This window comes from Branchiostoma floridae, chromosome 18 (assembly GCF_000003815.2).
Source record: "Branchiostoma floridae strain S238N-H82 chromosome 18, Bfl_VNyyK, whole genome shotgun sequence".
Classification (NCBI taxonomy): Eukaryota; Metazoa; Chordata; class Leptocardii; order Amphioxiformes; family Branchiostomatidae; genus Branchiostoma; species Branchiostoma floridae.
Genome location: NC_049996.1, coordinates 5,637,729 through 5,662,077, shown reverse-complemented (window position 1 = coordinate 5,662,077; position 24,349 = coordinate 5,637,729). Strand labels below are relative to the sequence as shown.

The 24,349-nt window shown below is 41.2% G+C and overlaps 1 protein-coding gene across 1 annotated transcript; it reads left to right on the top strand.

Annotated features, from left to right (window-relative positions):
* The first annotated feature begins 736 nt into the window (after nucleotides 1–736).
* LOC118406023 (medium-chain acyl-CoA ligase ACSF2, mitochondrial-like) lies at nucleotides 737–20,893 on the top strand. Its single transcript, XM_035805878.1, has 17 exons — nucleotides 737–910; nucleotides 1,645–1,707; nucleotides 3,214–3,341; nucleotides 3,549–3,596; nucleotides 4,448–4,571; nucleotides 4,974–5,069; nucleotides 8,897–9,033; nucleotides 10,054–10,148; nucleotides 11,889–11,965; nucleotides 12,617–12,721; nucleotides 13,152–13,300; nucleotides 14,193–14,247; nucleotides 15,219–15,305; nucleotides 15,873–15,925; nucleotides 16,711–16,771; nucleotides 18,274–18,345; nucleotides 19,526–20,893. Exons 1-17 carry the CDS (start codon nucleotides 737–739, stop codon nucleotides 19,583–19,585), a joined length of 1,584 nt encoding a protein of 527 aa, XP_035661771.1. The 3' UTR covers nucleotides 19,586–20,893.
* The last annotated feature ends 3,456 nt before the right edge of the window (nucleotides 20,894–24,349 follow it).

The following is a 24,349-nucleotide window of genomic DNA, read 5'->3' as shown; positions in this document are numbered from 1 at the left end:
CTTTGGTAAGTGGCCGGATTTCATATTCAAGGCATGTGTATCGTAAGGAGTGATGCTAATCTTAACTTGAAAGTTCATGTATGTCGGTAGAAGTCATTCTTGAACTAGGTTAACTTTAAAATCCAACATAAAAATTGGACTCACCCAAATTTTCGGCTGAACAGCACCGGTCTTTGTCAAGGAATCAATCCACTGCTGCCGTGACGTCACGTTATGCAGATAGAACACGTGACTCAGTGAGCAGTTGATCATAGTTCTCACTGGACAAAGTTAAAATCTTGGACACAGAACCAGACTTTGTCGCTAGAGGGATTAAAGAAGCCATCTACATCAGAGCTTTACAACCGTCCCTGAACAGAGACGGTGGGCGCCATAGACTTCCTGCAACCTATGATCCACTGCTCACTGGGTCACGTGTTCTATCTGCATAAAGTGACTTTACGGCAGCAGTGGATTGTTCATTCCTTGACAAAAACTGGTGCTGTTAGGTCGAAAATTTGGGTAAGTCCAATTTTTGCTGTAGTTGTTGTTGTCCTTGTTTTATGTCTAATAATACGCTAGACGTGGTCTCTTGGTGCTGAGTAACACATGGTTCATTTTTCAGTCAATTGTCTCTCTTGGTAGTTAACTAAGGTGCCAGTTTGTGTGTTGGATTTTACATTTCATCTAGTTTAAGAGTGATTATGAGATTCATGAGATTATACATGAACATTGGTTATCGATGGTATTGGGAAACATGAGTAGTATGTCCTCTGACATTTTCAATCCCCGCCGTCTCCAGGCCAACAGACTGGCAGCAGGACTGAAGGCCATAGGGACAGAGCGCGGTGACGTAGTAGCCTGGCTCGTTGGTCATCGCCCGGAATGGATCTACTTGTATTTTGCCGTGGCGAAGTTGGGAGCCATTGCGGTTAGTTTATGATATTTTTCAGTGTTCTGAAGCAAAGCTGAATTGTAATGTATAGTCAATCCAAACATTTGGCTTTCCGCTGTCCAAATGCAGTCTTTGTCAGGGAATGAGCAATCCACTGCATCTGTGACGTCACGTCATGCAGATAGAACACATGACTCAGTGACTAAAGTATCGTCAGTTTGATATATAAAGTCTGTGGTGCCCCCCTCCCCGAGCCTGTTAAGGGATCGTTGTCATGCCTTCAATTGTTGTGCTTTACTTCGAATATCCGCTACCTAGTTCTACATTTACAACAAAAAACACGGAGTTTTGCAGTAAGACGTATGTGTTCTCATTAGGCTCATGAAGATTCATTCCAATTAGCGACACACGTAATAATTTTTAAACTTGCAGCTTGTGATTACATTAATATACTGGTTACTAACAATATTCTTCAAAAAGTGACGGTTTTTAAAGGCATGGAGACGTACCTACAAAGTTTCGATGTCTTGCAGCACATCTTGTTCACGAATTGACCAAGTCTCGCGAGGGGGCACGCAAGTCTGGACCAAGTCCCGTGCTCTCTCGCGAGACTAGGTCATTCCGTGAACGATGTGCTGCAAGACATCGAAAATTCAAGTATGTCTCTATGCCTTTAAAAACCGTCACTATTTGAAGAATATTGCAGTACATACATTCATACGTGACTGGTGAACCTCTTCAAAGAATATACTGGTGTGTTTTTTTTTCAGTTGCCGCTTCAGGCGCCGCGTGTCGGGAGGAGCGCGGAGGCAATGACTTATTGCCTGAAAAAGGTACGTACTGTAATCACACATCTACAATTGGGGTACTAAGAAAGCGGGGGATCTTACAGGGAAGAACGCGGCCTAACTCCAATTTGGGGAGCATACACGGTGGCTGTCTTCTCTACATAAAAAGTAGCAGGGCAGAGGAAGCTCTAAATTGACGATGGTTTCAGGTCGACTATGAAACGTTTGTCCATTTGGAAGCCGCGTGGTGTTCAAAATGCGTTACACGCAAGAAAGTGATTTGGAATTTAGTTGACATTATCAAAGGCCTTTTGGTTTATATCTTTGCCCCAAAGTGTTCTCCAAACTGTATTTCGTAAACCTTTAAACATTGCTTAGAATTATTGATCAATCTATTAATTGTAATCATCGCCATCATCATCCGTCGTCCCTGGGGCGGGTCAAGACGACGCACAATGTCTCTCCATAGCATTCGGTCTTGCATTGCTGCTCGCACGTCGTCAGTGTCAATCCCTGAGTTTTTGGAAATGGTTGCTGGGTAGGTAAGCTTTCTCGAGTAGGTTTTTCCTATTCTCGAACCAGATCCACGGTGCGCAATGTATAGTATCAAACTTCCCGCCTGTTTGACTCCCTAAGCTGGCTACACTCCCTGGCCAGCTTTGATACTATCTTATGGCACCGTGGCATCTGCTTGGAGATTATGTTTTCCCCTCGTCCTCCAGGGGATGAGTAAAGAGATCGCTTCTTCACTTGCGCGATGACAGTGACCTGCGAACTGGACACGCCTCTGTCTGAGACTTTGGGCCACTCAGAGAAGATTACCATAGATGGTCTTGGTCTTGATTAATTGCAACAATAGCTGGTCATAACCATTATTATGTCTGCACATGATCAAATCATAGCCTGACTAAAATAGCGCTCCTAGCGGGCGGCCCCACAGTTGCCGCCACCTAGAAATCTCGGGAGGGGATCATTAACCCCAGCCAGCGTGAGGTTGTGTAAACACAGGCTAATCAAACCATATGTATGTCAATTTACCCAGTCAAAAAAATCAAATCGTATTAAGCTTCAAGCAACCTAAGAGTGGACTTTACTGAAAACAAATTGCAAAGTAGAGAAGCTTATCTGGTAAAATGATCAAGGTTGTTTTGGTTAACATCAGCATACCAAGAGTAAGAATTCTTTATCACCAAGGAGACTGTCCAATACTTGCTCAGTAGTCTCTTTCACTATAGGAATCAGCCATCATAACCGCCAACACCATGGTAACAGACAGTTCGTAGTCTGACCATAATCGGCCCATGTCAGCACAAATGCTTGAGCTGAAGTGAAGTGAAGGGAATTTGGCAGGATTAGGATGTTTGCAATTATCTTGACTTGTTGTATTAGGGTCTGGGCCAGCCCAGTGTGAGGGTTGCTGAAAGCTTGATTGAGTGACGCTATTCTGACACCAACATTTTGAAACTGGTAACACTACGTAAGGACTGTAGTCAAAGTAGACTACATTGTGATGATCAACACTTTCAGTAAACAACCCCTTTATTCCCATAGGCTGGAGTGAAGGTACTTATCATGGGTGACATAACCGGAGTTAATGAGACTGACGACACGGTCCCGTACTTGTGCAGCTTGTTTCCTGAAGTTAAAACAACGAAACCAGGAAAGCTGCAGATTGAAAGGTAAACTTAGAATCACAACATTGCTATATATAGATATACAGGTGCATATTAGAAAATCAAGCAAGTCATCATGACCCTTACTCACCATGGACGTTGCATTTGGTGTTGTGAACGCCATACCCCCTACACTCACAAAATGTCTTAATCCTTGATGGTATGTATTAATTTGATCAGCAACCTTAAAATGTTTTTTTGTCCAAAATCCAGGTTGCCCAAACTGACGAGTATTATTGTGCTTGGAGACATCGGGACAGGGTGAATATTTACTGCTGTACATTTCAATATTTACAAATAATTCACTCTTGACTTTGTAATGAATCCTACAAATCTAAAGCTATGAATTGCAGGTATAATTTAAGAAACACATGAACAAATACGTGTGATTGTACTTCTTTTCTACTGAAAGTATCACAAAGACATCTTATAAGAGCCTTATGTTTGTAAGCTATCTAACGACATCTTTGCTTGGCTGCCGAAGTGTCTCTGTCCATCATCACTTAGTACTTGTTGTGAAACTCACGGTCTGTGTATGCCGATGGTGTCTGGCCTTCCTGGTGCTTTTTTTCCCATGCCTGGGAGTCCAGAGCACCAAGTCAGCAACAATGTCTTCCTTGCTCTTACGGCGCCCTGAAAACTTTAACGGTATCTTTGGTTAAGATAAGAGTATTATTTTCTGTCAATTGATAGCAAAGAAAGGGGAAAATATACGAAGCTAAACTTTTTCACTTGCTTTGCAGTTGTGGGGTCACATTACAGCATTATTGGTGGTCCACAGAAACCATCCTCCTACGCACGGTCCCCAACCGGCTAATCGCCTATGTGGGGACCCTGCTATCTGAAGGGCCACCCCCGGTTACTGACCGCCCTGTTTATAAATAGTAATGAGCTTACCCTTATATGGGAACCAGGCAATCAGCGCCCAATCAGGCCTTTGCGAGATCTCTTTTGAAAACTGAAAGGCTATTCTCTGATTGGCTGACAGCTAGTTTGTGGCGACCCCCACAGTAACCGGGAGTCAGATAGCAGGGCCCCCACAAGGTTGGGGACCGTGCGTAGTAGGATGACAGAAACTGGTAGTACAATTCTCTGCCCACTATCTTTTTAAGCATTGGTGCATATAGTATGGACGAGGTTCAGACGTTGGGAAGCGATGAGAAGCTAATTGCGGAAGTGAGGGCTCTCCAACACCAGCTGAGCTGCCACGATACGTTCCTGCTGGTTTTCAGTTCGGTGAGCTATGAATATAACATCCATACATTAGTATCAAACTCCTTGCAAAAACGAGACAATGCTATATTGACATAATGATATGAAGTATTAGCTTTTATGATATTAACTAGATTGTTTATATTGTTACATTAGATTAGATTAGTTGTTAGATATTTGCAATAGTATATAGTTCAACTCCAATGTATATTCAGATTGCCATACATTGTACCTGCTACAATTGTCGCGCAATAAAGTTCTGAAGTTCTATCAATTATTAAAAGAAACTTATTAAAGAAAGGCATTCGATGTCTTCATCATAAAATTGCAGAACGTTGTGTTTCATTTATCAAAGCAATGTTAAAATATTATATCTAGCTTCTGATTACAGACAAAATAGACTTTTTTGATATTTTATTTGTACAGGGAAGTACTGGCCAACCGAAGTGTTCTGAGCACAGCACCTACAGTCTGTACAACAGTATCCGATTTGCCGTAAAAGTTGTCCGCATGCCACTTGACGTAATAGACTTTTTTCTTCAAACAATGTCAATGACTAGTTCTGACAGGTAAGCAAGCATACCTCCAAATTTTCGATGACTGTCAGTCCATCATGATCACGGAGTGACCTAGTTGTCGCGAGAGTTGCGAGAACTAGGTGGAGACTTGCGGGGATTTTCTGCCCCTCACCCCCGCCTCCTTGCGAAGTCTTGACCTAGTTCTCGCAACTCTCGCGAGAACTAGGTCACTCCGCGATCATGATGGACTGACAGTCATCGAAAATTTGGAGGTATGTTTGCTTACCTGTCAAAACTAGTCAATGTTTGAATAAAAAATTCTATTAACTGTTTACATACGTGACTGATGAATCTCTTCAACAACTGAGGTAAGCTTACAAAAGGAGCATTAAAAGAAGATGGAGCATTCCACTCCAGAGGGAATTGTTATTTAACCATCCGATTTTCAACGGGGCCCCTTTTACTCGCTGCCTTAAAATTCGATTTTTAGGGCAGTGAGTACAAGAAGCCCGGTAGAAATCGGATGGTACCCAAACTTGACTTATTAATTTTAGGTAATCAATGTATACTACTTCACATTATACTATTATGTACCATTAGCCCCAAGCGCATTGAAAAGCGTTCGACCTTCTCCTAAACTCTCAAAGTATCCTCTGTTTAAATCAATCAATCGTATATCTAAGCCTATCAATCAATCAATCAATCAATCAATCAATTGGTTTATTCAGAATAAAAACAAGACACTGGCAACCAGAGGTTGAATTACGGCCTTGCTGTACAGCACCTCTGTGCTACAAATACAATAAAATCATAAAAAAAACGTTACATATATACAATAGATAATATACAGTTGCATTCTTAACATTAATTTCCATTATTTTTGTTCAGCAGGCATATCATATATGGGATTGCACTTTTTTTGTAGCGCTCAGTTCTGGGTTTGACAGTGTCTAGTTGGTTGCTGGCCCTTGTGGCTCTCCCAGTGATAGCCCCCCGGGTTTGTGGTAGCCAGTGACGGAAGTCCGGTGACTGGAGGAGTTTCTGGGCGAACTGCAGGCAGAGGTGGTCTCTCCTCTGATCTAGGGTAGACAAGTTCAGAATCCGGCACGCCTCTGGGTATGAAGTGTAGGCAGAGCGGAGTATTATCCGACATGCGCGTTTCTGGATGAATTCGATCCTTCGTCGCTGTCTAGCAGTTAGTCCAGGATGCCAGGCAGGCGCTGCGTACTCACAGCTTGGACGGACGAATGTTTTGTAGCAGGTAAGTAAGTCATCCCTAGACAGATCGAACTGGTTGAGTTGTTTAAGCATAAATAGCTTTCGGTTGCCTTGTTTGACAATGTGGTCTACATGTACGTTCCAACCAAGGTCAGCCTGGATGAACAAGCCGAGGAGTTTAACTATCTTGACCTCCTCTAACGGTTGGCCAGCAATAGACAGGGGTGGCAGTGGAAGGACTGTTCTCGTAAAGACCACGTGCATGGCTTTGCATTTTTTGGGGTGAAGTTTCATCTTTCTTGTGGATGCCCATTGGTCGAGGCTGTTGAGGTCCGTTTGAATTGTTGAGGTGTCCCGGATCAACCTGCTCTCAGCTAAGTTAAGATCATCCACGAACTTCCACCTCCTAGCAAGGGAATCCTCACTTGCACTGTTGATTAGAGCAAGGAAGATTAAGGGGCCTAACACTGTTCCTTGTGGTAGGCCACAGGTCGTCTCCCTCCAATCTGAATACGTTCCCTTGTACATCACTCTCTGCTTTCTAGTGGACAGGAACGAGCATACCCATTTGGCGAGCGAGCTGCGTAGACCTGCTCCGAGTAGGCTTGAAACGGCTATGCTGTGGTCCACAAGGTCGAACGCCTTGGCAAAATCCGTAGTTATCAGCGTTGTTATTGTCTCCCTCTTATCTGCTGTTCTAGCCAGTTGGTCAATTAAATCAACGAGGCAGTGTGTCGTAGAACGACCTGGTATGCAACCAAACTGGTTTGGGTCAATGCTGTGCTTGATGTCAGAGTACAGATGTTTCGAGATGAAAGTTTCCGCTACTTTTGCTAGGGTAGGTGTCAGGGATATGGGTCAAAGTTCGCTGATCGACGGCGGTCGCGTTTTAGGTAGTGGTATGATATTTGCCTGTCGCCATTGTTCTGGAACGACCCCCTCCGATAGTGAGGCATTCAATATGGACGTTACTGGTGTAGAAATCTCATAGGCAAAGCACTTGATGATTCTGTTGGAAAGACCGTCCGGTCCTGCGGCCTTGTTCACTTTGACGTGTTTCAACTTTTCGCTGAATACAATGTACCTGACAACGCCTGACTTAAGATAGGTTACTGAACTAATTTCAGGAGCGCTCAAATAAACTCTTCTTGTTATTTGTCCTTTGCTATCACACAAGCAATTTGCCTTCTTGGTATGCTTTAGCGCTGCTTAGAATGACTAAAGTCGCGCTCCTAAGCGGTCCTCATTTATTCCGAAAATATTTACGTCTTCCATAAGTCTTCCATGATGAACTGTCCATAAACTGTCCATACGAACTGTCTACACATTTGTAGGGTCTTCATGAGTGCCATGCCACCTTAACGTATATATATATATATATATATATATATATATATATATATATATATATATATATATATATATATTGCACGACATACAGACCCCTTAGCACGTATATATATAAGGGTTAGAGTTAGGGAACATCAACCTTTATCTCTGTTTTGTGGATGTTGGTGATAATCTTATATACTTCTTTTTTTTCCATTTTCATAGTAAAATGTACATTGTAAGCCACCATATCGTGTCATAAACTGTAAATGCATTTACGTTTGCGGAGAGTTGATTTCGCGGTAGCGGAAAAATTGACTTTTCGCGGTAGTGTTCATTTTGTGCTAGCACCAGGTAGTCTCTTACTGCCATGGAAAAATGTTCGCGTTGGTTTCAAATTCGCGGTGAAGCGGCCGCCGCGAAAGCCGAGAACTTTAAACCACAGCGAATGTTTCTGCATTTACAGCACATCATATTCATGTATTTACGAAGTATATCTCAAAAGCCAAAAGAAAGCAAACGATTTTTAAACAAAAGTTTAACTTGTTTCCAACACATATAGAAAAAGACACATGCACAAAACACTATCATGTATACCAAATTTCAGGTCATCATTAGTTTTATACAATGATGCAGTGCGCCAAAAAGAAGTCACTCATGCAACTGGATATAGTTTTGGAAATGATGCAGTGTTCTATGGTTAAAAATAGAAAAATTAAATAAGGATATATCACATTCGAATTTCCTACATTTAGTGAATGCGTATATGTTAGAGGTAATCGTCTAGTAAATCCATGTTATTTGGTTAATATGACGCCAATAGGTGGAGTTGGTAGCGGAAAAGAATTTACAGCTAGCTTTTCCTGTTTCTGGTTGGTACAAATGTAACACAAAGGAAAACCCAATATAAAAACATTATAAATGCATGAGTTGGTAGTGGAAAAGAATCTACAGCTAGCTTTTTCTGTTTCTGGCTGGTACAAAATGTAACAGAAAGGAAAACCCAATATAAAAACATTATAAATGCATGAGTTGGTAGTGGAAAAGAATCTACAGCTAGCTTTTTTCTGTTTCTAGTTGGTACAAATCTAACACAAAGGAAAACCCAGTATAAAAACATAATTAATGCATGAGACAAACCAATAACGTGAAAACTTCTGCTTGTATCACAATTATCCTAAATATCAGACATTCGTGTTATTAAAAAATATCAGCAACATAGCACATAGCGCAAATGTACCCAATTTCAAACAAACATGTTTTCTTTTACCGTTCTGATGACAGGGAGTAACACTCTACCCGTACCTGTCAACCCCATACTACGTGATCTGTCCTATGTTCGCTCCGGGGTGTGCGGTTGCTGTTCCTGCCAGTACAGCGCCATCATCTATGGAAATCACGAAGACAATTCAGGAGGAGAGGTACACAAGATGACCACCCGGGGGACCGGGCAAAAGCGGTCGATTTGTCCAGGTGGTCGGTTAGAAGAGCATCGACTTACGACATGCTCGATGCATAGTTTAAATGGTTTCCGTTGTGTTTAATGCCAAATAGCAAGCACACGCACGTGCATCCGCCGCCATTTTTATTTTGAACATAATATCGTAATGGCAGTCAAATCTGACGCGAACTGGCCGAATTCGAACAAAATCGTGCTAGTTATCATTGAAAATGAATGACACCTCAAGATTTGAAAATGACGCGGTCATTATGGGCAGGGATTTGGTCCCAATTTTTATGCGGTCGCGTTAGCCTGGTGGTCGTTGTAAAGAGGTTGCTTAATGCTTACGTCAATTGGGAAAATTTTCGGGACCGAGAAAAAGCGATCGTATTGGCCAAGTGGTCGCTAAGAAGAGGTGGTCTCTTGTGCAGGTTAGACTGTACATACGATATTAACATTCCAAATACAACCTATGTGGTAATGGTCTACCGAAATGTCATGCAAGGATCCCAATGGTTGTTATTGATACAGATTTGGTTTGATAAACGTAATAATAAATGTTATCATCTAATTCACGTACGACAGCTCTTGTTCAAGAGAAGAAGTAATAGGTTTGAGCGTCCTAGCAGTTTGTTCTAAAACTGCAAGGGCGTTTTTGTTGAGATTCTGGAAGGAGGCTAACTGAAGAAAGCAAGAGTTCGCTTTATCGCGATGATTGACATAATTAGACAGAAATTATGGCTTCCGTGATGTGACTATTCAAACATTTGACATATGGAAACTGTGAAAGGAACATCGACCAAAGAAATCATGCACATGAAAGGTTTATTTGCATAATCTGAGAAACTAGTATGAATATAAATACGATTGCTGACAGGATTTGTTATTTGCAGCGTTCAGAAGTTCAACGAATGTGAACATCGTCGAACATAAACTTTACCAATGAAAAATTAATGTTAAATATTTCTTCAAAATAAAACTTATTTTTCTCTTCAACAAGGTGCCACTCGATTGTCGTGTTGTTCCTGAAGGACTTTCACGACCTGCTTCACAGTCCGAACTTGGGTGAATACGACATGTCTTCAATTCGAGGAGGTAATGGGTGTACATCATTTGGCTCACCTCACCTAACCTATCCCTTGACCTCTGTATGGGTCGTTGGGGCACCATGACTCCATCCACTATTCTCCTCCACCTGTCTCAGTTCTGCGTCGCTCTTATGGCTTCTGCTTAGCCCAACCCGGTCCATTCTCTTATGTTGTCTTCCCATCGTTTCTTCCGTCTTCCTCTCTTACGGCTTCCTGGGACTGTCCCTTGTAGTATGGATTTTGCAAGCCCCGACGATCTTGCCGCATGGCCAAACCATCTCAATTAGCGCTTTTTCACTGTTGTCAAGAGGTTGCCATGTGGTCCAATGGCATATGTAACATACACTCGCATAATTCCACCAGGTGCCATTATACCGCCACCTCAAAAAACGTTGTTATAGAGGCCTTCTCAAGATTGTCTTCAACACCTAAATATCTGAATTGTCACATTTAGGATATTTAACATTCGGTGTTCAAGACAATCTTGGGAAAACCTCCTTTTTTTGAGGTGGCGGTATTATGACACCTGGTTGAATTATGATAGTAGATGTTACTACTTTGTCACGGACTTCCTCGTTAGTGACACGGTCTAAGTACGTAATGCCCAGAATTTTCCTGTAGCATCTCATTTCCATTGAGAGGATTCTTTTCTGTAACTCGGTTGCGAATGTCCAGGTCTCACATCCGTATAGATAAATTGACAGAGTTAGGGCACGCATGAGATTGATTTTGGATCTTAGGTATATATGTTCTTATCCTTCCATATCAATTGGCTACGATATTCTAATTGAGTCTAAACCAATGGATCGATGATTCAGAATCGAATCTATTTCCTACATGTATGCAAGTATTTCTCCGAGTTTTTATTTCTCAGAAACGATCATTTCATTTCGTACACTGCGAACTATGGTTTTACATCTTCTCCTCTTCATGTAATGTTCTTTAAAATCATTGTCTTCATAGTCTTAAGAAAAGACTGAAGTTGCTGTAAATCTCTCAACAGACGCGTCAATACATCATATCAAGATGGTAAATATGTATCATAATTAGTAAAACAACAATAAACTTCGCGACTTGCAAATCCTTACGTATGGAGTAGCTTGTCTTTCTCACTGTTTCTCACAAATTTCTCACTGCCAGGTAGCGGTGGGTACCGGTACAGAAAGATCAGGTCCAGGTCCGGTTCAGGTCCAGATGATCAGGGCCAGGTTTGGACCTGAACCTGGACCTGATTCATTATGTGAGAACTTGAATGGACGATACTTCAAACAATGGTACTTTTCGCAACAAAGAAATCTGTTTTGTAGAGTATTCGACTCCCACTGGCATTTTAAAATCCTACAAGACCAACTGCCTAATATTATTGGCTGCAAAACATGGTAGAACTGAGTATAGACTCTACTTTACTTCGGTCTTGTTATTTTCCTCGACCGGTAAGCCGGTGATAATCTGTTCCTTTTCCAATTGGTCCACATCCGGGGCCAACCGAATTTTTTCAGGTCCGGTTTTCCTGGACTGGTCCAATAAGAAAAACCGGTTTTGTACTGGTACACCGTACCGGTACCTACTGGCCCCTACTGACAGGGAATAAATGTCCACCACTTTAGAGATCGTTCGGACTTATTATAGGTATACTAATAGTACATTTTAGTCAGTACGAATTATCAATTAGACGTCCTTATCAGCGTAGATATTTCACGGAGTAACACACATTACTAATACATTCCGTTATTGTCTATCTTCCTAGTAAATATAGGAGGTAACGTAGCGCCAAAGAGTCTGATTGATCGTGCAGCCGACGTCTTGCCAAAAGCAAAAGTGATCGTAAGTTTTCCTTTATTGCTTCCTTGTACTGACAACTTGTTTTGGCTTGTCTGTATGTTTGTCGTCGTATGTGTTCGTTGACTGTTGCCTTTCTTGTCGCAGTTAAATATGTCCCATGTGCCAGTCACATCCCCTGTAGAGTACTAGGAAGTGATCAAAGGACGTGCAATGTTAATCAAATCTTCGTTTCTGCTCATTTCGTCACGTGTGAAGGGTATATAAGGTCCATTACCACCCGAATGTGGCACGAATTTTGCAAATTCTTCATTCCTGCTGGTTCTGCTTGATTCCGGTTAATTCGGTTTCAGTGTGAAGGCCCTATAAGGAACTGCAGGGGACTTTTTGTTTAAATCATTTTGCAATGGGCTCCTCTTTTTGTAGAATGAAAAAAAAAACAGTTTGTGACAAAAGATTGTTACAAACTGCGATGGAAGTTATTGAAATCTCTGAAAAACGCTACAAGGGCAACGATGTTAATGTTTGTGTCAAAGTGTATCACAGCTTCATTTGCATATTGAAACCACTTTAATCGTAAAGGGACATTTATATAAATATTGATATTTATATTTCATGGAAAAAACAGCTTTACAAAATTGTGTTGTCGTATTTGATGACTACGAAGAAGTTGCCATTTATGATATTCCAAATAAGGTTGCCTATGGAATGACAGAGCTCGTAAAGGTGACAGCGATTCCTGCCGACATGATTGGAGAGGGTAAAGGAGCCGCAGTAGGGAAGCTGGCACCACATGTGGAGGTAAAGAAACTCCATTGCTACTTCATCTTATGATATCTTTTCTTTTTCAAATGTCAGTGTAAAAACATTACAGAATGATCGTGATGGAGATAAATCTTTTGGAGTCGACGTAAATAAACTTTAGAACGCTACAAATGTAGGGCATTTCCAATTGACTCCGATGTGGAAGGGCGTTTCGTATAAAAGAAATATAACTAGGTCTGTTAAAATTTCAAAAGAGACACGGTTAGAAATGTATAAATAACAATCGTGTCTCTGTTGCCACAGACTCACATTCACTTATGAGTCTACTATTTGCAATGCATTTAGAATATAATTGTTTTTATAATACTATACAGTTGTGTATGCGGAATATCTATGCAACAATGTCCGACTCACACTGGCTATTGTTATTTAAAAAAAAAATCTGCTTACTGTATATATTACCTAGATGCAGCTTGTAGACAAAGACGGTCGGGTTGTACCATTAGGCCATGAGGGGGAGGTCTGTTTGAGAGGGTACTGCTTGTTCAAACGTTACCGTGGAGACGAGGAGAAAACATCAAAGGCGATAACAGCTGACGGTTGGTTCAAAACTGGGTAGGTAGTGTCTCATGTTTCAACTAAATCTTTGTTACACATATGACAGTAGCATTGGGCCTTTGTTGCATTTAATTGCAAGATATTAGATATGATAAAGAATATAAAAGTGCACGTGCAGGAGAATGAGAAAAGTGTATTCTGCTTACACGCCAAAATACAGTTACTCAAGCAACTGGATATGGTTTGGGAAAAGGTCCGATATTTCAGATATCATCCACCATCTTCGTCAGTGGCACTGGCCCCTAGTGAACCTACTTTCGCAGTGTCACTGACGAAAGATAGTGGATGCTATCTAAAACGTCTGACCGTTTCCAAAATCATATCCAGTTGCTTGAGTAATTTCTCTCTGGGGTACCTTATTACCTGGATGTGTAACAATCATCGACGTATAATGCTTATTCTAAGTCATCATGCTAATTGAAATCCATTGATTACCAATACTCATTTCGCTCCGTTTGTACCATTTTGTGGATACATTGCAGGTGTTTGATCATTGTAGTCCATTGCACATATTACGCACTGAACCTCATATCTATATACTCCAGAAAAGGCATAGTAGTTTGTTCAACATGTGAATCCATACTTTTGACAAGCCCCTGAAGTTAGATAGTCTGAAGCTTCTGGAGATTCCTATAACTTAATTATTATTATTTCCTTAATTCTTTATGAATCATTGACTATCAAAATATAGTTATAGCTGAAGAAAAAGCCTACACCTAATTTAATGGTGGAGAACAGACTCTTATCTGTTTAATGGTAGCTGTTCGATTTCGCAGACATATTGATATCAAATACCTATAGAAAGCCATGCTAGAAAGCATTCAGTAGGATCATTAGTTGATAACGTGGACATTAAGTAGAGTCTTAAGTTCATATTTTCTGCCTGTAGAGATGTCGGCACTCTCGATGAGCACGGTGTCTTGAAGCTCTACGGTAGAGCCTCGGTAAGTTGCAAGACGTTCAGATTGTTATGTTTTTTTTTAAAGCTTTTTCTTTTACACCAGTTTTTTTCCTCACCTGCTGACGTTTCGATGTCTGTCAGACACCTTCCTCAGAGCTTCTAACTGGAGTTATGCTTCTCGCCGCTATATGTAGCCGATGTAGGTGGCGCTTTTGCGGCGAGAACACAATCCCAAACGTGGCTGAGCTTGGAACCCCCTCCCCCCCCCCCACTCGTCCCGGTTTATCACTGGGGTGGACTTCCTTATCCAGAATGGTTCTATAATCCAGGGGGGGGGGGTACAAGCTAAAGCGCAAAAGCGGCTACATATAGCAGCGAGAAGCAGAACTCCAGTTAGAAGCACTGAGGAAGATGTCTGACAAACATCGAAACGTCAGCAGGTAAGAAAAAACTGGTTGTGTAAAATAAAACGCTTATTTACTATGATCTACCAACCTGATGAAACTATTTTCGGGAGGTACACACAAGTAAACTCTTTCTAAGCACTAAAACCCATCAGACGATATGAACGTGACGCAATCGGCAGCGCGTTAGGCTCAGGCCCAAATGGTCCTGAGTTCGAACCCTGCCATGTCACGGATCTTGTGCTTTTGGGAAAGGCACTTTACACGACTTTGCTCACTTCACTCAGGTGAAAATGAGTACCATTCACCCTGGCTCCAGGAAGAATAGTGACGTATCAGCCACTAATGAGATCCCAATTAAAACCAAACCAAACCAAACTTACGGTTACGTGCCTTACATCTTCCAAGCTCTTCCACACACATGTATGTACACCCCAAAAGCACATGCATACATATATGTGCAAACATACATCACACAATACATAAAACTGTCAACGATACAACAGGAATGCTATGTTTCATCATAGCAGAGGCATCAGAAGGATTCTACAGCTTTATGATGTTTAATTATTATCATTCTCACAATAACACATGTCCTATGTATTATCAGGAAATGATCATAAGGAATGCCTACAACGTGCATCCTGCTGTCGTGGAGGCGCCTTTATCGAAGCATCCCAAAGTGCAAGACGTCAGGGTAAAATCAGCATTTTATCATTCTTTCCATCAATCCTTGAAGAAGAATGTGGACAATAAGAAAACAGCGAATAATAAAGTGACTACCTGATCATGATAGAAGATAAACTGGTGTATTCCAGCTTAACGTCTTTTGTACGAACATCTCCTGGTGAATGACAGTTTTTTTGCCGGTGCGTAGCACCGGCTTTGAAGCGAGAGAAACCGTTCGTTCAACCCTTCAACGGTTGCATGGATGGATGCATGGATCGGTCGATTTAACCAAACCCTTCTTATAGCCCTTCTACACGCCTGATTACGTAATCAAGTCAACGTGGCCGAGAGGTTTAAGGCGCTTGGTGCGGATAGCAGTTTGCTTTTGCAGCCGTGAATCGTGGGTTCGAACCCCACTTGTTAATTTTTTTTCTTTGTTCGACAAATCTCATGTAATGTTTTTTTAATAGAAGACAGACCAATTCAGTAATTCGATGTTTTAAAACTCTTTTTTCATGTGATTTTGTTTACCATCCAGGATTTTTCCAAAATACGCACCGGCCAGCTTTTTTCAGAAGCTTTCTTGTTTCTTCAGGTTGTGAGTGTACCTGACCCTGCAAGCGTGGAGGAGATATGTGCCTGTATCATGTAAGTGGCCTTCCAACAACCCTTGATTTCAACATGTTACATACCTAATGTTCACCATCCTCCTACGCAGGGACATCCAATAGCGAAACCGCGTCTGGATGTGCCCAGCTCTTTCCGCCGTCACTCCCCCCCCCCAAACCAGCTGTCAGCCAATCAGAAAATAGACTTTTCAGTTTTCAAAAGAGGTATCATATATATAAGGGTAAGCTCATTAATGTTTATAAGCAGGGTGGTCAGGAACTAAGGGTGACGGTTGAAAGAGCAGGGTACATCCAGACAGGCGGTTTCGCTGTTGGATGTCCCTGCGTAGGAGGAAGATATTCACATATCGTAGGCAATGGATTCTGTTGTGTTTAAATGCTGATAGCAGAAGTGTACACACAATCCACCGTCACAAACACATACAAAGAGACTTCAAAACCTCATGATTTAATCATGACTGCGAGGACAAGTTATTATCTCACATAAAACATGGCAGATTAATACGGCTATCATACCGCCTACCATGCGAAATTTGGACTACCATTGAAAAGTCATGTTGACTAACGAGAAAAGTAAATTTGACAAATGCACTAGTCTAATTGACTTCAGCTGACTGTGTTAATATCGACGATTATTTTCATGAATAGGCAAAAGTCTATGTATCTATCTATGACGCCAAGATTGTTACGATTCCGTTCAAAGAATCCGTTACGTTATTCTTTCCTTAATACGTTCTAGCCGTATAACAAAATATAAAGAATCGCGGGTTAATTTCTCTATATGATCATGTGAATTCTTTTCAGCCTGAAAGAAGGGCAGTCTGCAGACTCAGATGAGATGAAGAAGTTTTGTGATGAGATCGGGGTGAGAATACAATTTCTTATGCATTTGTGAAGGTTAGACATCCAGGTATCGTTAAAATTGAAGACGAATAACTCTTTACTTCTGGATTCTTTATTTATTTTATGTCTTATGCAGTGTTACAAACATGTCAACAACTGATGTATCTACAGTGATAGGACAAACATTAACGTGAGATCGCGTGGCGCACAGACAGCACGTTTGCCTCGGGACCGAGAGGTCTCGAGTTCGAATCCGACTGCGGCACTTTACACGGCTTTCCTCACTTTACTTAGGTGAAAATGAGTACTTATTTTTGGCTAGGGCCGTCCTCGGATAGGACGTAAAAAATGGAGGTCCCATGTCTGGGAAGAGCCATACCCCAGGCATGTTAAAGAACCCACCACACGTGCGATGGCGCGGTGTGAGTGTGGACAATAAGAAAACAGCGAATAATAAAGTGACTACCTGATCATGATAGAAGATAAACTGGTGTATTCCAGCTTAACGTCTTTTGTACGAACATCTCCTGGTGAATGACAGTTCCTGGCCGCACCTGGGGCAATTAATGTCCTATTGAGGTCACTAGGCGCTGTATACAGGCTGCCATTTCAGACCCTTGCGACTTAGCCCCGCCTATTGTAAGCTCTTCGCCATTCAGCCCCTGGCTGCGAAGAGAGAGTAGTCGTTCCATACAATACAACAATACAATACAATACAATACAATTGAAACGAACAACAGTGCCTGACATTTTTGGCCATCCCCACTACGTCACGTCGCAAACAATGGCATCTCTTTACTGACTGACGATCTATGTAATCCAAAATGTCAACTTGAATATTCATCTGTGTTGGTAGAAGTCGTTCTGGATCTAAGTGTAACTCTAATTTCTAAGCTAAAGATATCCTAATATTTCACTTATCAACTTGAACCTTCAAGGGATGATTAATGTCACCAAAATATTGATTTAATAAACAAATATTGCCACAGTATGGTTGAATATATTTAAATAAGGCTAAACATTTCTGGCAAATTTTACACGTGTTGCACGTCAATTTAACCTGTGTATATAGAATACAACACGGTGTATACCGTATCACCCGAGGTACCAGTCCGACCGCGGGAAGGATCGCCCGAAGGCCGGAGGGTGATCCGACCCGCGGGAGGGCTGGGACCGAGGGTGATGCGGAATACACCGTGTTGTATTTTATTTATGTCATACCCACCTGAGAAAACACATGTTTCGATGCAACATGCACCAGAAGTTGAGAAGATGTTGTGTACTCGAACCAAAAATTGTAACAACAGCAATTCTAACGTCCGAATCCGGTATTCGAATTTTGAACCGTGCCGTGCTCGGCCCGTTCGAAATAGTTCGATTTACCCGAAGGAAGCCCGTGTGATACAACTTTAGAACCTGTGTGATACAGAAAGTTATCACACGGTCCGTAACACCCATATCGAACGTTTTCGCGGCCCAGGTATGACATAAATACATTTATGACACGTTTGCGTATCAATGTAGATGGTGCCGATTGAGCTGCCGGGTTATTTCGTCTTCTTTGACGAGTTTCCGGTGACCACGACACTGCTAAAGGTGAGTCGTCCTTTGTTAAATTCCCTTTTAACATTGATAATCATACGAAGTTGGTACAAAGGGAAGTATGTTTATTTCTGTGCTAGTCTATCTAATTGTATGTTCGATACAATAGCAAAAGTTTCTACGGTTTAATCTGTCATGTGATTAACAGACTGAGGCTGTGGTAGTTCTTTTTCATTTTATTTTTTTCAGATCTTAACACTATGTTGTAAAGTCACGTTGATGCAATCGAGTTATACTTTTGATACCGCATTACAACTCAGACATGATACGATAAGACGGTGATAATGCTAGCTGAAGTATTTGATGTTTCTTTTAAACTAGAACACAACATATTTGTATTTGTTGCAATTACAACATTCATATAACTTCTTTATGCTTCTTGTATCCACTCAAATTTATTCGTGTCCATGTTCATAGTCATAGCACCCCTCCTTAATATGAGCACCAATTGACATCGCCTAATGGTACCAAGTTGCCGTGGCAACTTTGTGAATTTATGCCAATTTTCCCTGTGGTCAAACTGACGTGCAACAAATGTATAAAATACGTAACCCCTACAAACAACATGGCCGCGCCCGAAATGTCACATTCTCAGTTTTGGCCCGATCAGATACAAGATAACTTAATTCTTTTGTTAAGGTAGTGTTGTCACCGACATAAAACAACAATGTTAAGGGATTAAAATTCATCATAAAAATTGCAGTGATTGTACCTCTTTCCCTCATTTTGCGTCATTTTGTCAGTTGTTACTTTCAACTCTACAAAATTAGCAACTTCGGGAGACAAACTGGCGTCGTTTGGCAACATAGATACCAATTTGCGAATGTTTTCACAGTCCAGTGAAACATCCGTTTGACTAGTAATAAGTATGGTGAATACATAGGTTGCAATTAGATGTTTCCACGAAGAAGGCAAATTCTGGCAGAATTCTGGCTGCGAGCAAGAATTCTGCCAGAATTCTGGGAACCTGAGCCAGAATTCTGCAGACCTTTCTTCGAAGAGACATCTAATTGCAACCTACATAATATTCAGTATCCTTTGATATATCATACCTACAAATACTAATTTATCTGGTTAATCTATTTTGAAATTATTAAGGTTTTCCGGAATTATACTGTCGCCTGTTTATATTGAACATATCATGATATCATTTTGTTTGGTTTACTTTATAAAGGTTGACCGGAAGAAGCTGCGACTGATCGCCATGGAGAAACTTGGTCTGCAGGAAACCTAGAGGCTGCCTGTGGCCAGACTTGTCAACTCAGCAAACATTACAAAAATTCATCTATAGCTTCTTGATCTATACTTACTTATCCTCTTCATCCCATGTGGGACATAAGGCTGTGATAAGTTTCCTCCACTGGGGTCTGTTCTGTGCAAGGGGCTGAGCAGCATCCAAAAAGATCCCAATGGCCGCTAGGTCTTTAGCCACAGTACGTCTCCATGTAGTTTTGGGACGTCCCCGTTTTCTTTTCCCCTCAGGGGCCCAATGTAGAGCAACTTTTTTATACAGTTCTTCATTATTGATCTTTTTTGGCCAATAGATGTTACATATTCTACGCAGACAAATATTGTGGAATACATCCATTTTCTTGATCTATGCTCTTCAATTTCAGAGTGACAAGCAAAAGCATGCCATCATAACTGTTTAACTGTTTCACAGGAAAAACAATTGATTTGTTTTTTTTTTCATTGGTTGTAATTTTGTTATGTTTACTAATGCCACAACGAATTTATTTGTTGCTTCTCGGATTAACAAAAATTGGATTGGCAGGTCGAAAAATATAAAAATAATTTGTTTCAAGCGGTCTGGGGTGGAGATATACAAAAACAACAACAGCCTGAGGAGTTCAATGGCACATTTTATAAAATTAATCCCTTCCTTTGATTTGTTACTTATGTTCTGAATAAAATGAATTATTTAAGACTGACATTATGTGTATGCGGCTCTGAATGGTAATATTTACAGGTCTGCAGGATCTGTAGTATTTTTTCTCGGGGCTTGATTTAGTTTTGAAAATGAAAAACAAAATGGACAGGTGACTACGATAAGCAACAAATAAAAGTGGTGTGGCCTTACAAGTGAAAATACTAGCCTGACTAAATTAAGCTTCTAGCAGCCCTTCTTTTGGTTCGGCCATAGAAGCTCAATAGCCACCATCAAAGTCAGGAGTACACACTGTTAATAGAATTTTCATCAATCAATTTTCGATGGTTATCAATCCACCTTGATCACGGAGTGACCCAGGTCTCGCGAGAGTTGCGAGAACTGGGTCGAGATCAAGGTGGACTGATAGCCATTGAAAATTTGGAGGTACGTGAGTTCTATTAACTGTGTACTTACGTAACTGATGAATCTCTTCAACGAGGAGTACAGACCTTAATGATTTATGCATTTGCAACAATTCGTCTACAGCTTCTTGAGTTATGCTGTTCAATGCCCTTTTGTTCAATGCAAGGAGAATGCCCCGCTGACTGTCGCACGGATAGAGTGTAACAGCGCGTAGCGCTTGGTGGAGGCAGTGTCATGGTATCATGGTGTGGTGTCTGTATGGTTGCCACAGGTAAAACAAGGTTCACTATCATCCCAAACAACCTCAATACTGTGAGATACAGGGACACCGTTTTTCATTCATTGGCAATGTCTAGGTATGGGACCGAATGACATTCTGCCACCCGTCCACGCACACAGTCTGCAATGGTCCTTGCTCTGTGGACGGGCGTTGTAGTCTAATACTTGCAGAATTGCATTTCGTCCCATAAACACGCTGACGAGGTAAGACATTGCGACTGAATGGAGAATGGTGTCCCTGTATCTCACAGTATTGAGGTTGTCTGGGATGATAGTGAACCTTGTTTTTCCTGTGGCAGCCATACAAACACCACACCATGACACTGCCTCCACCATGGCCAAGCGCTACGCACTACGCTCTATCCGTGCGGCAGTCAGCGTGGCTTTTTCCTTGCCGCGTCTGCACCTTGATTCGGTCATCCAACTGCCAAAAGGGCACATATACTCTACTCAAATGTTAAAGATAAACTTAGATGTTCTGTCTACAAAAGTTTATGTGAAAAAGGATAGATTGAATCATTGGCAAACGCACCCATACCAGCAGGATGATACAGTGTTGAACACAAGAAAGGAAATTTGGGCACTTTTTTTTGGTGACCCACTGACGTAAGCAGCCCTGGTGCTCGTTCCAAGAATTTATAGTCATAAGGCATTTGAAATCTTATGAAAGGAAGTCACACACGCTTTCTATTGATATATAACACGATGAAATTGATGCAGAAACAACGGAAGTATGATGAGCCAAAGTTGATATTCCAAACTTTTTGTGCCGAGTTTAGATATCATGGTTTTGTGTAGATGATGTTAAGTACCAAGAACATGAATTTATGTCTGCTCCTGCTAATTTGTGTGTTTGTGTGATATTGTGTTTGAATATGACTATTGTTTCGCCTTATGTGTACATGTATAACTTGGGTATGGATGATTGTTCCTTTTGTAAATGCAAGTAATGAACAACACTTAACATTGAATATTGAATATTGGAGATTTCTTTTAAACAACCAGTATAGACTCACGTTGCATCCGTTTCGGTGCCTGTCAGACACCCGTTCCTCAGAGCGGGGAGAAGCAGAACTCCAATTAGAAGCTCTGAGGAAGGTGTCTGAGAGTCTTCGAAACGTAAGCGAAGTGAGAATTTATTGGTTGTATAAAAATACACCAATATCCTACTTTCTTACCTTACCTTACCTTAGTCCCTTAACCCAGTATTCCCGGGTCGTGGGGGCGCTGCATGGTGGCACTGTGGATCAGGTTCCTCCATCCTGTTCGGTCCTGCGTCAGCGGGATGGACGCTGCAAAGCTCTTTCCGTCCATTCCTTAATGTTGTCTGCTCATTTTTTCTTCTGCCTTCCCCTTCTCATAGCTCCGTTGACAGTTCCTTGAAGGATGACTTTGGACAGTCCGTTTGACCTCATTACGTGTCAATACCACTTTAGTTGAATTCCTTCTCTTCACTACTGTTAGGAGTCTTTCATAGTGAGCATATTGCCTTATGTTGTTTATAACCTCTTCGTTTGTAATGTGGTCCTGATAAGTTATCCCAAGGATTTTTCTGAGGCATTTCATTTCCACCGCCTGCACCCTTCTTTGGAGCTCTGCATTTAGCGTCCATGATTCACATGGATAAATGAAGATGGAGAGTACACGGGCCTGTAGGAATCTAAGCTTGGACCTCATGCTAAGGTTTTTGTCTCTCCAGATTGGTTTCAGTCTGTCCAATGCTTTTAGCGTCATTGCTGCACGTGCCAGGATCTCAGGCTTGGAGCCTTCTTCACTTATAATTGCACCTGCCCGACTACCCCGGTCTGTGCCCAGAAGCGCTGTCAATCACTATTACTGACGGGGTAGTGATAACTAATTATTCACGCCCATGTTTCCAAATAAGGTTTGATCTTGTCCTTTTTGATTCCCACTACTAGTATATGATTTTCATCCATAAAACCAAGGAGCTTATAGCTCCTTGATAAAACTGTGCATCGAAGACACAGAGTTTAGCACGTCTATGTGAGTGCATCCCATTTATATTACATTTGAATATACCACATATAAACATGACAACGTCCAGCTGCACCTTGATCAAGTCTCCAAGCCTTAACGATTCAGTTCGTTGTGTCAGACCTCAGTGCACAATTATCTGAGGCAGAGTTTGTGCCCCGAACCTTGCTTTGCCCGAAACCGTGCATAGCACGGTTTGGGGCAAGGCACGGTTCGGGGCGCAACACAAGGGCATCAGACATGATGCGCTCAAGATAAATGTTGAATAGCGTTGGCGATAGGAGGCATCCTTGACGGACCCCGTCTGAAGTGTGGAACCATTCCCCTACTGTACCTCGTACTAGCACTGCACTACTTTCTAACAACTTGATAAAGTAATTTTCGGAACATTCAAGTTAAATTAGATATATTCTGCTACTGTCACATACCCCAGCTTGTTCCACGGGATTCCATGATTGACACGGTAGCGAATTTCTCAACTTTTTCCGATACCAATTTTCACGGAGACTGGAAAAATAATGATACGAAAAGGATGTGAATCCCTGTGTTTGGCATGTGGTTTTCTGCATTAAGGAGAGATAAGCAATAAAAAAATAGAAAAAAATAGAAAATAAATATATAAATAAATAAATAGATAAGTAGTGTTTAGCTCCAAGGACATACCGATGATCATTTGTAGTGATCCGCCTATGCTTCCCACGATCACTGACCACACGAAATTTCTTTCACGGCAAAAATGCAGTTCTAAACAGAATCTCTGGACGGATCTTTTGCTCTGAAAATGATACGGTCACCAAAATGAGGTATGGTAGATGTCGTTTTATAGTTGTTTGGCAAAAAATTAAATAAATAATTTTTTAAGGGGGTCAATAGATCTGAATAAAAATGTATATGTTAATCTGACTGAATGTGAAACAAATCTGTAGATGGTTGCATTTATACCTACCTAAACGGTTACAAATCCCACGGCACGATACTGTTTACTTATTGAAGATTGAATATATGTTGTTTGTTTCAACCTTTATTTATTCATGAGAAGCTGAAATTGGCGTGTAGGCCATGTAATAGATAAACGTATAATTCGATGCTCAAGGCGCAGTCTCACTACACTTGCGTCACTGCGGGGTGAGAGTACACCTTCAGTTATTGCGTTTACTTATTTATTGGCCCAAAACCGCCCTAAGAAGAGAAAACTTCTACCCAGTGTGCCTAATGTAGTGATCCAACACATCGCAGCACTACTCTCCAACAAAATATGATTATGGCTATCCTCGTAGAAAGAAAGAAATGTGATATTAATAACAAAATTTCGAATACAAAGCTTTGGTGTTTTCAGATTTTATTAGAAATGCTATGCATCCTTGCTTAAAATATTTCAAAATGCTACAGCTCTCAACACATTAAACATGATTTTAATATTCTCCTAGAAAG